Here is a 14,303-nt window from a genome sequence, read left to right on the forward strand (position 1 = left end):
ACATTCACATTTTGTGGGGAAAACTACCTTTGTGTCTGTGCTCCACTTGACATTTCCTGTATTTTTCATCCTCCAGTGTTTGATAAATTTGGTTCCTGGCTGGAGGTGAGTCCCATCAGGCAAATTCTCATCCACAAATGCTGCACTGAGCGTTGGCATAACTGGGGCACAGGGTTGCAGGGGGAGCCTGAATAGAAATTTAGGTATTTAATTACTTGTGTTGGGTGTGATGTATTCTGAATATACAATATGTGGTTCAATATGCAGACCATGACCCTGGAGGGCATACTAGTGCATCTGCTTTATAATGGGAATTCCCTTACAGTCCAGTGGTTAGAATTCGTTGCTTTCACTGCTGAGGGCCTGGTTGGATCCCTGGTCTGGGAACTAAGATCCCGCAAGCTTCATGTGGTGCAGCAAAAAAACCCTCCAGCAACGAGAACAAACTATTAACGTTTTTTAAGAAAACAAGCTGACCCAAGGAATTCCCTGGCAGTCTAGTGGTTAGGACTCCATGCTTCCACTGTAGGGAGTACGGGTCTGATCACTGATCAGTGGACTATGATCCTACCTGCCATATGGCACAGCTGAAAGAACAAAACAAGGAGACCTGACTCCGAAGTTAAAAAGCTATGGTGAGGGTAACTGAAAGGGTCCATAAATACCACAACTAGAGAGTTGGGCTCTTAAAACATTTGTTCCTTCTGCTTCAAATCCAGACTGCCTCCAGTGAAGAGATTACACCAGTTTCTGAACCTTACTGGTTTCTGTTTTTCTGAAGAAGGCAACAAAGGAAGGGTCAAAGATGACTAGCAAACCACCCTTTAAGAACACAAAGATCAGAAAATGGGAAGTTTTAAGGGTCTGAGTGTTAGGAGTTGCTGCTGCTGCTGCTGCTAAGTCGCGTCAGTCGTGTCCGACTCTGTGCAGCCCCATAGACAGCAGCCCACTAGGCTCCCCCGTCCCTGGGATTCTCCAGGCAAGAACACTGGAGTGGGTTGCCATTTCCTTCTCCAATGCATGAAAGTGAAAAGTGAAAGTGAAGTTGCTCATTAGTGCCGAACTCTTAGCAACCCCATGGACTGCAGCCCACCAGGCTCCTCCGTCCATGGGATTTTCCAGGCAAGAGTACTGGAGTGGGTAGCCTTAGCAATAATAAATAAGACAGAAGTTGGCTTAAGTTCCAGTTTTAGATGGCTGGACCTAAAGCTCTGGCTCCTGCCCTGGCCCTGGGCTTACATCGGGGTGTTTGACTGCAGCAGGCTCTCGGGTCGGCCCAAAGGAGATTTGGGGTTCTGCAGCCCATGAAGCGAATTCCATAGATGAATCTTCCTGTGGAGTTTAAGCTGCTTTTTAAGTTCCTTGACCTCTGCTTTACGCTGTTTCTTCTCAGCCCGCAACCTTTGCTTTTCTGCTTTAAGGAAGTTCTTATCAACTTGCTTCTGGAGCCTGTGAGATTTAAAAAAAAAAAAAAGTCTTAAAATACAAATCTCACAAATAAACCTTGAAGCTATTCTGAGCCACCTGTGGTCTTCATCAGCATCTGTTTCTAGTTTAGTTTCTTAATTTCTTTCTGTAGTTCTGGTTTATCTCATTAGCTCCAGATAATTATCCCTGTCACCGCACATCAACTGGAAAGGAGCTGGAACTAAGGAGACTCTTCAGTTTTTTTTTGGCTGTGCCACACGGCTTGTGGGAGCTCAGTTCCTCAACCAGGGATCAAACCTGTGTTCCCTGCAATGGATGCACAGAGTCCTAACCACTGGATGGACCACAAGGGAAGTCTAGGAGACTATTTAGTTTTGTGATCCCACTCTGTCACCAAAACCAAGAGGCCAACCAGTGAACAAACACCCCATATATATATGGTTTTACCTGGCCTGTTCCAGAGCAGCAGGAAGACGAGGAGTAGAGAACCTCGAGTGAGAAAATGGTTCAGAGGAACCCACAACAGGTCTCCGCAACTTCAGCAGGACATGATTGGAGTCATGGGCATACGGCCCCGATTCACAATCTTCGCAGATATTGTAGGATGAGCAGAGGCTGTGAGGAAAGGAATGGCACAGTAGGAAGGACCTGAGGTCAGGAGATATGGACCCAGACTTCCATATATTTGCTCTATCACCACTGAGGTGGGAACCTGAGCATGCCACCCACACATACCATGTCTCAATCCTCATGAATCAATGAAGATAGTGACACTTCACCTATACCTATTTCACAGGACAATCTATGGGAGGAAAGATATGAAAGCATTTGGATAGGGAGACAACCCTTGGGGATCCAATTTTGTTTTGGGGAACTTAATTTTGTCTGGCTCTCTCAATTCAAATGTATACCTGAACACAGCAATCTAATTACTCACTCTTCAAATAGTTACTTTCTCTTGTTGGTGAAGATTAGCTTGTTTTCAATACAGAGCTGCTGTGTCTGATGCTCAGAGTAAGTACACCCTTTTCCCCCCCCCCCCCCAGAACATTAGAACCTCCCGCTCTAAGGGGTGTTCATTCCCAAGCTATTGCTTTACCTGCACTGGTAGCGCACACCCACGATACTCCTTTGGCAGCTGCTACAAGCAATATGCCAGCTGAACTGGTTTTCTGGCAAAAACAGTGTTTCCTCTGAAACAGGCATTGAAACTTCTGAGGGACACGAACCTAAGGATGGATGCTGGAGGACAAGCTTCTCGTGTAATTTCTGTTCAAGCTTTTCAACCGTTTCTTTAACCACTTGCTCTCTGAACTAGAATACAGAAGAGACCGGGGGGAGGGGGGAGTGGAATTCTCTCAGTTCCAAGACTGGAAAAAGGCATGAAAATATAAAATAAACCTGAAACCTCACCATCTCTGGTATAAGAACACAATAATCAGATAATAGATACAGAATGAATGGACAGAAACATAGGAAAAAGAAAAGTCTAATCCTTCCACAGCTAAAGTGGCTTCAAAGCAAATATCAAGAAGCCCTTTGATGAATTTCTAACACTTCCTTCTCAAGGACAGAAATTTGTCTCTTTCTCTTACATACTTAAACTCACCCCTTTTCTAGTACATCACTGCAAAAGCCAGGAACTTTCTTGACTGGAACTGCTGTAGTTTGGAAATTATTAGCTACCATTCTTTGTTCACCTGTACCAGAGGCAGCAGCCCTCTGGAGCTAGCTTTCTATTTCGTCAACAATCCATCTGTGCCAACAATGCTGCTAAACCCAAGCTGGAAAGAACACTCACTGTCTCTAGGTAGCTTGTGAACCAGTCAGGGGGCTTGTCTTGAGGCTGGTCTGGATTACGTCGAGCAGGTGGAAGCTGCTGCAAGTAAACACAAATCCAAGATACTTTTTTTCTTCTGTTTAAAGTAACTGTCCTATAATGTATTATTTTGAGGTTTCTTTTGTCAAATAATATTAATGTACAGTTTTTAAAAATGAGCATGAAAAAGTATAAGAAAAATGTCACCCTATTCATGGTCCTCTCCAGAAGTAACCACTGTTACCAGTTCAAAAAGTCAGACAGAGACAGTCACAATTAACTCCCAAACCTCTGAAGAACAGCTCAAATCTTAGACCAGAGACAATGAAACACAGGTCAGAAAAATCAGAGATAGGTCATTCCCTTCGTACCTGTGTTGCAGGATCCTCTGGGGTCTTCATGTCTGACCCCAAGACTCTCACCAGTGAAGAATAATGTGCAAGGGGCTTCTTTCCTGTCCTAGCAACTGGTCGTTTTTCTGTTCCAATGGGGGGTGGGGCTTCTTCGACAACACAATACCCTTCATGGACTTGCATCTGCAGTTGGTTTCCCTGCTTAACTGCCATCTGAGAGCATAAGTTATGAAATAAAAACAATATTATGTGATTCTTTTCCTAAATAAAAATTCAAAGCCACACAAACAGAAAAGGTATGGGAACATTTGCTGGAAAATATCATGATTTATGCTTCTTTGTATATCTGTAATATTTTTTTAATATTCTTTATCATAAGAGAGAGGTAAAATGTCTGCTGATTTCCAAGACTATACCTATTCCTCAAAATGATTTCTTTCTTTTTTGGGGGTGGGGGGAGTGTTTTTTCAAACTTTTTTATTATGAAACATTTCAAACATACACAAAAGTAGAAGGAGTAGTGTGATAAATCCCCAAGGATTCATGCTTTTTAAAATTAGGTCAAATGACAAATATGCTAATGCTCAGCCTGCTGTTTCTTTGCCAAGAATGTTAACTAGGAATGGTTTTGTTAAAAACAAAGTTTTTAGTGTAGCTCTTCATTAGGTGAGATGTTTTCATTAATTGGGTTGATTTTTAAAAATTTAAGTGTAATTGACATAACATTAGTTTCAGGTGGACAACATAACGATTTGACATTGGTATACATTGTGAAATGATCACCACCTTTGTCCAGTTACCATCTGTTAACTGGCTTATAATGTAGGACTCCATTTATGGATTCTAGTCTCAATTTAACAAAAGTCAATTCTAAGACTCAGAAAAGTTAAACTTATGTCCGTAAGTCTTTACCTTCCCACTAAGAATAGTATTTTGGGAAGCATGCTTAAGTGGTCACCTCTTTTTGAAGAGAATCTTCTCACTCTATTTTTAAAAACTCTACTTCAAAGAGCATTTGAGGTTTCAAGAAGGTACTCCAGCATCCAAGGAGAGATTGACGGTCAAGTCTGTGGGGTTCTAGCTCCTCCCACTTGTTACCCAGTGACAAGAACTGTTCTTTATCTATTTTCACACATTAGACTTCTGAAGATTCCACTTAGAAACAGCACTCTGTGGCCAAAACATCTGAAAGCTCTTATCTTAGGTCAGGGATCAGCAAAATTCCTTTTTTTCTTTAACTGAAGTATAGTGGATTTACAATGACTCAGGGCAGGTGTAGAGCAAAGTGATCGCAATACATATACACACACACTTTTTCAAGTTTCTTGTCCATAATAGGTTATTACAAGACACTGAATATAGTTCCCCATGCTATATAGGAGGTTCTTGTTGTTCAACAAACTTTCTTAAAGGGCCATATAATAAGTATGTTAGGCTTGTAGGCCATTCAATTTCTGCTACAACCACTCAGCTCCGCCATTGTGGCACAAAGGTAGCCAGAGACAAAACATGATGAACAGGCATGACTGTGTTCTAATAAAGCTTTAAATATGTGGTCAGGGTGAGGTCAGCAGCAAGGTGGTGAACAAGGAGTTTGGGGACATATGGCAAATGAGTTTTACCAGTCGGATTCAGAAATAAGAACCTGAAACAGAAAACGTGGTGACCTAACCACCAATCATCTATAGACCTCTGTGGGGAAAATTCACAAGGAAAGTTCCCTTCCTAGTAAGGGAAAGCTTTACATTTTGAAGAAAACTAAAAAGTCAGCAACATACTAAGAAATTGCTATGGCAGGAGATGAAGGCTTAAACCTCACAGGAATCTCAATTCACAGATTTATATCCTGATCATTTGAAATATCTCTAATTAGCTAAAGAGGAAAGATTCAGGAAGCAACCTAGAAAAGTTACCAGTCCTTGTCAGAACTAGAAGTTGACCATCCTTTGTCAGAAGGATGAGTAGATCAACATTTGCTAGAACAATGTAGTACTGATCAGGCTTTGTCTGAAGAACTCTGAGCTTTGAGCAGTCTCAGCTAGAAGAACAATGTAGCATAAGAGTAAACTCTCCTGCTCTTCCAAAGAAAAATATTAATTGAAAGAAAACATACCAAAAAACACAGGAAGAGGGACTTCCCTGTACAATAAGAATCCATCTGCCAACGCACAGGGCACAGGTTGAATCCCTGGTCCGAGAAGATCCCACATGCCATGGGGCAACTAAGCCTGTGTGCCACAACTACCGCGCCCACATGCCTAGAGCTTCTGCACGGCAACAAGAGAAGCCACTGCAATGAGAAGCCTGTGCAACCAAGAGTAGCCCCCTGGAAACAGAGACAGCCCCCCATGAAGCAACAAAACCCCAGTGCAACCAAAAAATAATAATTTAAAAAATAATTTTAAAGTACAGGAAGAATGTGAACAAGTACAAGATAACTATGCTATTAAAGAACAAGAATTAGGAGGAAATAAGAGAGAAGAAGCTCTAAAGCTTTACTAAAAAGGCCAGTATCACCTTTTTTTTTTGGCTACACCATGCAGCTTATAGGATCTTAGTTACCTAACCAGATAACCTGTGCCCTCCACGGTGAAAGCTCAGAGTCCTAACCACTGGACCACTCGGGAATTTCCACCAGCACTTTCTGGTGGAAAGGATTAAGATATCTGTTGGCTATGAGTTCGGGTATGTACTACCCCTCCTAACACTGAACTAAATTTGTCAACAGAAACTGGATTGCTAAGCTATACTGAAAACATTCAAATACTGTTTTTGTAAAAACAAATTACATCTAAATACATGATTCCTTTTCTTCCTTTCGCTTTTTATTTTTGTCCAAGCTGCAGGGCATGTGGGATCTTAGTTCCTCATCCAGGGATTGAACGTGAGCCCCCCGTCAGAAGTGTGATGGCTTAACCACAGGACCTTCAGAAAGTCCCTCCTTCCTTTTTTTAACTGAGGTATGGTTGATTTATAATACTATATGCTGTCAGGCATATAACCTAGTAATTCATAATTTTTAAAGATCATATTCCATTTATAGTTATGATAAAATATGATATGGCTAAATTCTCCATTTCTTGTAGCTTATTTATTTTATATGTAATAGTTTGCATCTCTAAATCCTCTACCCCTTTCTTGTCCTTCCCTACTGGTAACCATTAGTTTGTTTTCTGTATTGGTGAGTTTGTTTCGTTGTTATAGTCACATTTTACTTTTTAGATTCCACATATATGACAATATACAGTATTTGCCTTTCTCTTCCTGATCTATTTCACTATGCTACATTCATATTGTTGTAAATGGCAAAACTTCATTCTTTTTTATGGCTGACTAGTATTCCTGGACTTCACTGGTGGCTCAGTGATATCCACCTGCCAATGCAGGAGATGTTCATTCGATCCCTGGGTCAGGAAGATCCCTTGGAGAAAATGGCAACCCACTCCAGTATTCCTGCCTGGGAAATCTAATGGACAGAGGAACCTGAAAGGTTACAATCATGGGGTTGCAAAAGAGTCAGACATGACTCAATAACTAAACAACAACTAACTGTGAGTGTGTGTACGTATCTTTATCCATTCGTCTGTTGATGGACGTTTAGGTTGCTTCCCTATCTAGACTACTATAAATAATGCTGCTGTGAACATTGTGTGCATACATCTTTTCAAATTAGTATCATGTCCTTTGTCTATATACTCAGGAGTAAAACTGCTGGGTCATACAGTAGTTGTATTTTTAGTTTCTTGAGAAACATCCAGACTGTTTTTCATAGTGGCCACATCAAATTTACATACCCACCAATAGTGTACAAGTGTTTTCTTTTCTCCACAGCCCTGCCATCATTTGTTATTTGTGACCCTCCTGATGATAGCCATTCTGACAGGCGTGAGGTGATCTGTTTCTTATTTATTTACCTCTGAAGGAAGCCTGGCCTGGAGAACTGAAAGAACCTTTTAGTTGAGTGAGAGGTATAATACTTTTATCATTTAAATTCAGATGAAATACAATGTTCAGAAAAAATTTTAAATAATATATATATACTTAGAAAACCAGAGAAGGCAATGGCACCCCTACTCTTCCCTGGAAAATCCCATGGATGGAGGAGCCTGGTGGGCTGCAGTCCATGGGGCTGCACCGAGTCGGACACGACTGAAACGACTTAGCAGCAGCAGCAGCATACTTAGAAAAGGCAGAGGAACCAGAGATCAAATTGCCAACATCCATTGGATCATCGAAAAAGCAAGCGAGTTCCAGAAAAACCTCTACTTCTGCTTTACTGACTACACCCAACCTTTGACTGTGTGGATCGCAACAAACTGTGGAAAATTCTTAAAGAGATGGGAATAGCAGACCACCTTACCTGCCTCTTGAGAAATCTTTATGGAGGTCAAGAAGCAACAGTTAGAACAGGATATGGAACAACAGAGAAATTGGGAAAGGAGTACGTCTACGTGACGTATATTGTCACCCTGCTTCTTTAACTTATATGCAGAGTATAGCATGTGAAATGCTGGCCTGGATGAAGCATAAGCTGGAATCATGATTGCCAGGAGAAGTATCAATAACCTCAGATATGCCGATGACACCACCCTTATGGCAGAAAGTGAAGTGAAAGAGGAGAGTGAAAAAGTTGGCTTAAAAGTCAACATTCAGAAAGCTAAGATCCGGGAATCCAGTTCCATCACTTCATGGCAAACAGATGGGGAAACAATGGAAACTGTAAGACACTTTATTTTTGGGGGCTCCAAAATCACTGCAGATGGTGACCACAGGCATGAAATTAAAAGATGCTTGATCCTTGGAAGAAAAGCTATGACAAACCTTGACAGCATATTAAAAAGCAGAGACATTACTTTGCTGACAAAGGTCCATCTAGTCAACGGTTTTTCCAGTAGTCATGTACAGATTTGAGAGTTGGATCATAATGAAAGCTGATCACCGAAGAATTGATGCTTTTGAACTGTGGTATTGAAGAAGACTCTTGAGAGTCCCCTGGACTGCAAGGAGATCCAACCAGTCCATCCTAAAGAAAATCAGTCCAGAATATTCACTGGAAGGACTGATGCTGAAGCTGAAACTCCAATACTTTGGCCACCTGATGCGGAGAACTGACTCACTGGACAAGACCCCAATGCTGGGAAAGATTGAAGGCAGAAGGAGAAGAGACGATAGAGGATGAAATGGTTGGATGGCATCACCAACTCTCTGGACATGAGTTTGAGTAAGCTCCTGGAGTTGGTGATGGACAGGGAAGCCTGGAGTGCTGCAGTCCACAGGGTCACACAGTGTTGGACAGGACTGAGCTACTGAACTGACGTGCACATGCATGTGTGCACACATACACACACACAGACACAACCAACTTACCAGGTATAGTTTGTCAACTCCTATTCTAGGCCAGAAACCAAGAAGCTTTTTCTAAAATACTTGGTAGAGTCTGTGAAAAAAATTGCTCAAGAAACAACTACAATGAAACTGTGTCAAAATATAAATGTGGGATTTTAAGTATTATACAGTAATTATGTAAAAACTATGCATATAAAAGAAGTCTTGCTTCCTAGGGCAAGACAGGCTTATATAAACTCTATAGACTCCTGACATCCAAGGTTTCTGAATGAATGGGTAAAATAGTGAATGTGGGAAAGGTAGAGGAATTCTGAAGTTTTAAAAAGACTTTTTTAGTGAAACTACTGTAGCTTCTGAGAATTGGGAAACCGAAAAGCTGGAAGAGTTGAAGAACAGTAAAGGGGTGTTAGGGAACATCATGTGAAAACAGCTTAAAAACAAAGAGCAAACAGGAAGATTGCATGAAAACTGGGGCAGAGAGAAATTACAAAGCATGAGAAATTCTTAACACAGATGGGTATTTCAACTATGAGAAACCAGGAGAGGACATGGATATCTAAAACCAAGAGACTGGCTGGGAAATACAGATTTCTCAGTAAAAAAAAAAAAACAATAAAAATTGGCTAAATTTTTGAAACAAGTAGCACCCAGAACAGCAGTTTTGACCATAAACTGGAAAGGGTAAATCCAGCTCCTGATTTAAAAAAAAAATCTTGCCTTTCCCTTCTTCTCTCCCTAGACCAAAACTGATTATGGAAAATGACTTAATCTGGATTAGAAGTTCACAAACGATAGTCAATGAAAGGTCAGCTTAGCACACCTTAAATAAGTGACCTTGAGGAATGCTCTAATTGATCAGTGACAAACAAGAGAATATTTGTAACTGCATGGTTACACCTTAAATTCTTTCACATTGTAGTGTAATATTCTACAGGGAACAAAGTGAAGGAAGGAGATGAAAAGTGTGAACCAGAAAGCATCAATCCAGAGTTTTTTGAATTCTGAAATGCCAGGACGGTGGCTTCAAGATCAGCAATGAGATGCCATGATCATCAGAAAGAATCTTTACATTAGGATGTACCTTTTGTTGCGTGGTACGCCAAACTCAACCCAGTCTCCCTAAAAATGGGTTTTGCTGTGTTTACAGTCATTAGTTTCTCCCCATGGCCAATGGAATTAAGGGTCAAGTTTTAGTCCATAAATATTTTTTGAATTATTTGAAAATAAGATGAAATAATCATTACCTTAAGTGCTTCTTCATATTCTCCTAAAAGGACAAAAATACATACTGTTATTATTATTTTTTTAACCAGCCCAAAAGATTCAATTAAGCACAGTAAATTCTTACTTTTAAAAATTCTTAGCTTACAAAAAAAAAATTTTTTTTTAGCTTACAATTGTTATACACAAACAGCTACTACCTTTTAGCTGACAAACTCCCTTCTCATGCTGTCATAAATAGAAGCTACTTGCAGACTAGTTCTCCCACTTAAATCCTTCTCTCTTTGCTACCGGAGCCTTCCAATTACAAAAACTCAATCCAGTTCCCTTACACTAGGCTTAACAAAGCTCAAGACTCAACAAAGTTCAAAGATAATGTTAATACTATCATTTCAGCCAGTTAAAAATATAACATTGTTCCTATGGAAAATGCACCCATGTTCTGAACAACCATCTTATTTATACATGGACTTTAACATGTACACCAAGTCAAGGAAAAAAGCAATACCAGGATAACAAGTTAAATGTGTTGAACTGGGAAGTGTATTTTCAAAAGATTAGCATCTTAAATACAAGAGAACGTTTCATTAAAGAGGTCCTTTGGGTCCAATCAAGGTACCAAGCTACACACAAAAAACTGCTAAAAAATAAAGATTTGCCATGAATCTAATGCCCACGGGTAAATGAGTGCATTTATCCCAAATTCTACTCTATTACTGCAACAAGATTTGAGTGTAAATGGAAAGACCAATGCCCATGATCAGATTAAGATTTTTAAATAAAGCTTAATAGGTTTTCTTAGGGACTCACCTTGACTGTTGATGGATACCTGTAAGGAAAAAAAGCAACAGTGAATTATAAGCCTCTCATCAACTGAGCAATTCAGCATATCCAGCCTCACAGGACAGACGCAAAATCTCAGGTTAGTGGTTCCACTTTTCCAGGACCTGAACTAACTGTGAATAATTAATTTTCTTGCTTAACTATTACTTCTACCTTTATTTCAGGTCCACTGAGAAACAGCATGGTATAGTGGCTAGGAGCCTGGGCTCTGGAGCCAGAAAGTATGAAGTATGTGTCAGAGGGTATGAGTGGTACCCTACTCTACTACTTCCCAGCTTTTGCTCTTTTAGGCAAGGTTACTGAAACTCTCTGTGCCTCAGTTTCCTCATGAATAACAAAGAAATGGTGATAATAGTATATACACACATAGTACTGTTGTTAGTGTGACACGTTATAACCACTCAATGAGGGTTTGCCGTTATTTTTTATTATTATAGACTGAATAGCAGCTTGTGATATAGCTGAACGTAAGATCACTATGTAGTTTTAAGTCATCTCTCAGATTTTCTTCTTCAATGCTGCTTTCCTATTTCTCAACTCCATTTCAGATGCCACAAGTTGGCTTAGAACATGCAATTATCAAATATATTTAAACTCCTACACAAATGAGATAAACAGTATTCTGATAGTTTTGAACACATATCCCTCTTGAGAAATAAGATCCTTATTCTGGATACCTGGGCATGGGTACTATAATATACTTTACCTCTTCATTTTCCTCATCCAAATATTTTATTTGAATAGTGTTCAGATCAAACGAAACTTTTACCTGCAAATAAAATGTGCACACTATATGATCAAGTTATCAAAAAGGCAGGTTGCAACAGAACCCTAGAAATCATAATATAAAGGATGGTCAGGGACCGCCCAGGTGGGCCAGTGGCTCAGATTCCACGCTCCCAATGCAGGGGACCTGGGTTCGATCCCTGGTCAAGGAACTAGATCCCACATGCTGCAACTAAGAGTACATACAGGGCTGTTAACACTGACTACTCCTAAAGAGGTTGAAATAGTGGGTGAAGGGTGAGGGGAGTGGAGGGATATTAATCTTTTCATTATATATATTTGGATTGTTTCATTTCTTATAACAGGCACATATTATACAAAGTAATTTAAAATTTACCATAAAGAAAAAAGGCAAGCTGTCAGCTCATTTAACTAATAGGAAAATAAACACAGCTGTTTTTGATTTTCAGATCATTTGACAAACAAGATCCAACTTTCTGGATAACTATCTGTCCAGGCAGTATAAATAAATATAAAGAAATCTTTCCTGGAAGTCAGAGGACTAGATCAGATCATCTTTTGAGGTCTCTCCACCATGTCTTACCATAACGCATAACCTGGTAAAAGTAGGTTTTTAACCAGAATTTCATTAGACAAACACAGTTACACAGGAAGTAAAACATTCACTATCGCAAATCAAACAAAAATAGAACAAAGGGCAAACCTAGAGGAGGAAAGGCACTACCAGTAACAACAAAAGGAACAGAATGAGCTGCTGTGTGAACATCTGTGGCAGTTTTCCTGTTCAACTCTGAGATACTCATCCTCTTGACCTACCAATAAAAGCAACTGATCAGATCTTGAGAAACACAAATTGTATCTTTGGTGGTTCAAAACCCACAGTAACCTATCTGCCCTGGTTAGGGTGGGGCCCACACCAATTCATTCCTTAGGCTGTATCTACAAGGAAAGAATTTCTAAGTCCTATTTCACTTAAAGTTTTACCTTTCCTTTCTAAACTCTTCAAGACGAATTTGTTTCCTCTATCAGGTACATCTGTATGAACACCGAACCCTTGACAAAAATTATTTTCCAAAAGGTTCAGAAGTGGTAAATATGACAGACTTTACAGCTAAGAAGCATGGCTAAAAATAATTACTTTAGGGGAAAATATCCCTGCTTAAAGGATGAAGAAACAAAACAAAATAACACTCACCATAGCTTCCACATCAGCCCAAGTTGTATTTTCTGGGTCAGAAACTAGGAAGCTTTGAGTTTCATTTTTAAAAGTCACATTTATTGTAACCTGTGGTTCCATGTTGTGGGCCTAGAGAAGACAGGATGGGTGAGGGAGAGAAAACACATTAGACAGGGTTCTGTAAATGCATAAACATTCAATCAGCTAATGTCTGTGAGGACCTAATATGGGCTAGGATAGGAGGACACAGCAGTGGATAAGAAGATAATGCCCCTGCTCTTCTGCCATTTACAGTCTAGTAGGTGCTCCCTGGTGGCTCAGACAGTAAAGCGTCTGCCTACAATGCGAGAGACCAGGGTTTGATTCCTGGGTCGGGAAGATCCCCTAGAGAAGGAAATGGCAATCCACTCCAGCACTCTTGCCTGGAAAATCCCATGGACAGAGGAGCCTGATAGGCTACAGTCCATGGGGCAAAGAGTCGGACACGACTGAGCGACTTCACTTTCACTTTTCACTTTCAGGTGGTTTAAAACAAATCTCACTGCCATATGTTTGCAAAGAGAATGTAAATTTTGGTCACATTCATAGAAATCATCTAACATTTGTAAAATCCTTTTGGATTTTATGAACTTTATGATGACTGCTTAATTAAACAGATACCTGCTGCTACATATCTACTAGTAGGATACCAAGATGAGTAAGAGGAGGACTCTACCCTTGGGGAATTTATATTCCTAAAGCTTGAAGATGTTCTAATACATTTTTCTTGGAAAAGATGCCTTTTCCTAAACTGAGCAACCTAGGGTCTCTATGAGATCTATTTTAACAATTTAGAGGCTGAAACACTAGCCAAGAAACTACACAGGTGTACCAGTCAACACCCTTTACTCAAGATTTTTTTTGGGGGGCAGTCTACCTTTTTCTTTTATGCAGAATTTCAAATATACATAAAAGTGGAGAATAGTGATGATCTAACTATAATGATCAACTCAAAGTTACCCTCATTTCAGCTATACTCTTCCATACCCCCAATATGGATTGACTATAGTCGACTATTGTTTAAAATCTAACTATTATGGGAAAATTTAAACCTTTATAAGAGAGATTAATATACAATGAACCCTGAAAGACCCATCGACTGTCTTCATAATTACCATCAACTCAGGACTAATCTTGTTATAGCAATGCCCTTTCCCTACCGGATTATTTTATTATTACTGTTTTTAAACACATCATGCCACATGCAGGATCTTAGTTCCCCAACCAGGGGTCAAGCCTCTGTCCCCTGCATTTGGAGCGTGGAGTCTTAGCCACTGGACTGCCAGGGAAGTCCTTCTACTGGATTATTTGACAGTCATCATTTTATCCA

General features: G+C 40.0%; 1 protein-coding gene across 7 annotated transcripts in view; it reads right to left on the minus strand.

Annotated features, from left to right (window-relative positions):
• Positions 1-14,303, minus strand: part of NBR1 (NBR1 autophagy cargo receptor) — a 28,308-nt gene that overhangs the window by 12,017 nt on the left and 1,988 nt on the right. For 6 of the 7 annotated variants that reach the window (XM_040245241.1, XM_040245237.1, XM_040245240.1 and 3 more), the window contains exons 2-11: positions 12,953-13,063; positions 11,717-11,779; positions 10,978-10,996; positions 10,191-10,213; positions 3,619-3,813; positions 3,230-3,307; positions 2,528-2,742; positions 1,876-2,043; positions 1,240-1,449; positions 28-187 (exon numbers count right to left, since the gene is read on the minus strand). In XM_040245241.1, the coding sequence (XP_040101175.1) occupies positions 28-187; positions 1,240-1,449; positions 1,876-2,043; positions 2,528-2,742; positions 3,230-3,307; positions 3,619-3,813; positions 10,191-10,213; positions 10,978-10,996; positions 11,717-11,779; positions 12,953-13,054 (1,233 nt within the window). In that variant the 5' untranslated portion in view covers positions 13,055-13,063. The remainder of the gene's footprint in view (positions 1-27; positions 188-1,239; positions 1,450-1,875; positions 2,044-2,527; positions 2,743-3,229; positions 3,308-3,618; positions 3,814-10,190; positions 10,214-10,977; positions 10,997-11,716; positions 11,780-12,952; positions 13,064-14,303) is intronic. The other variant, XM_040245238.1, reaches the window with a different exon arrangement.

The sequence above is a fragment of the Oryx dammah genome, unplaced genomic scaffold (assembly GCF_014754425.2).
Source record: "Oryx dammah isolate SB20612 unplaced genomic scaffold, SCBI_Odam_1.1 HiC_scaffold_8, whole genome shotgun sequence".
In the NCBI taxonomy this organism is placed as follows: domain Eukaryota; kingdom Metazoa; phylum Chordata; class Mammalia; order Artiodactyla; family Bovidae; genus Oryx; species Oryx dammah.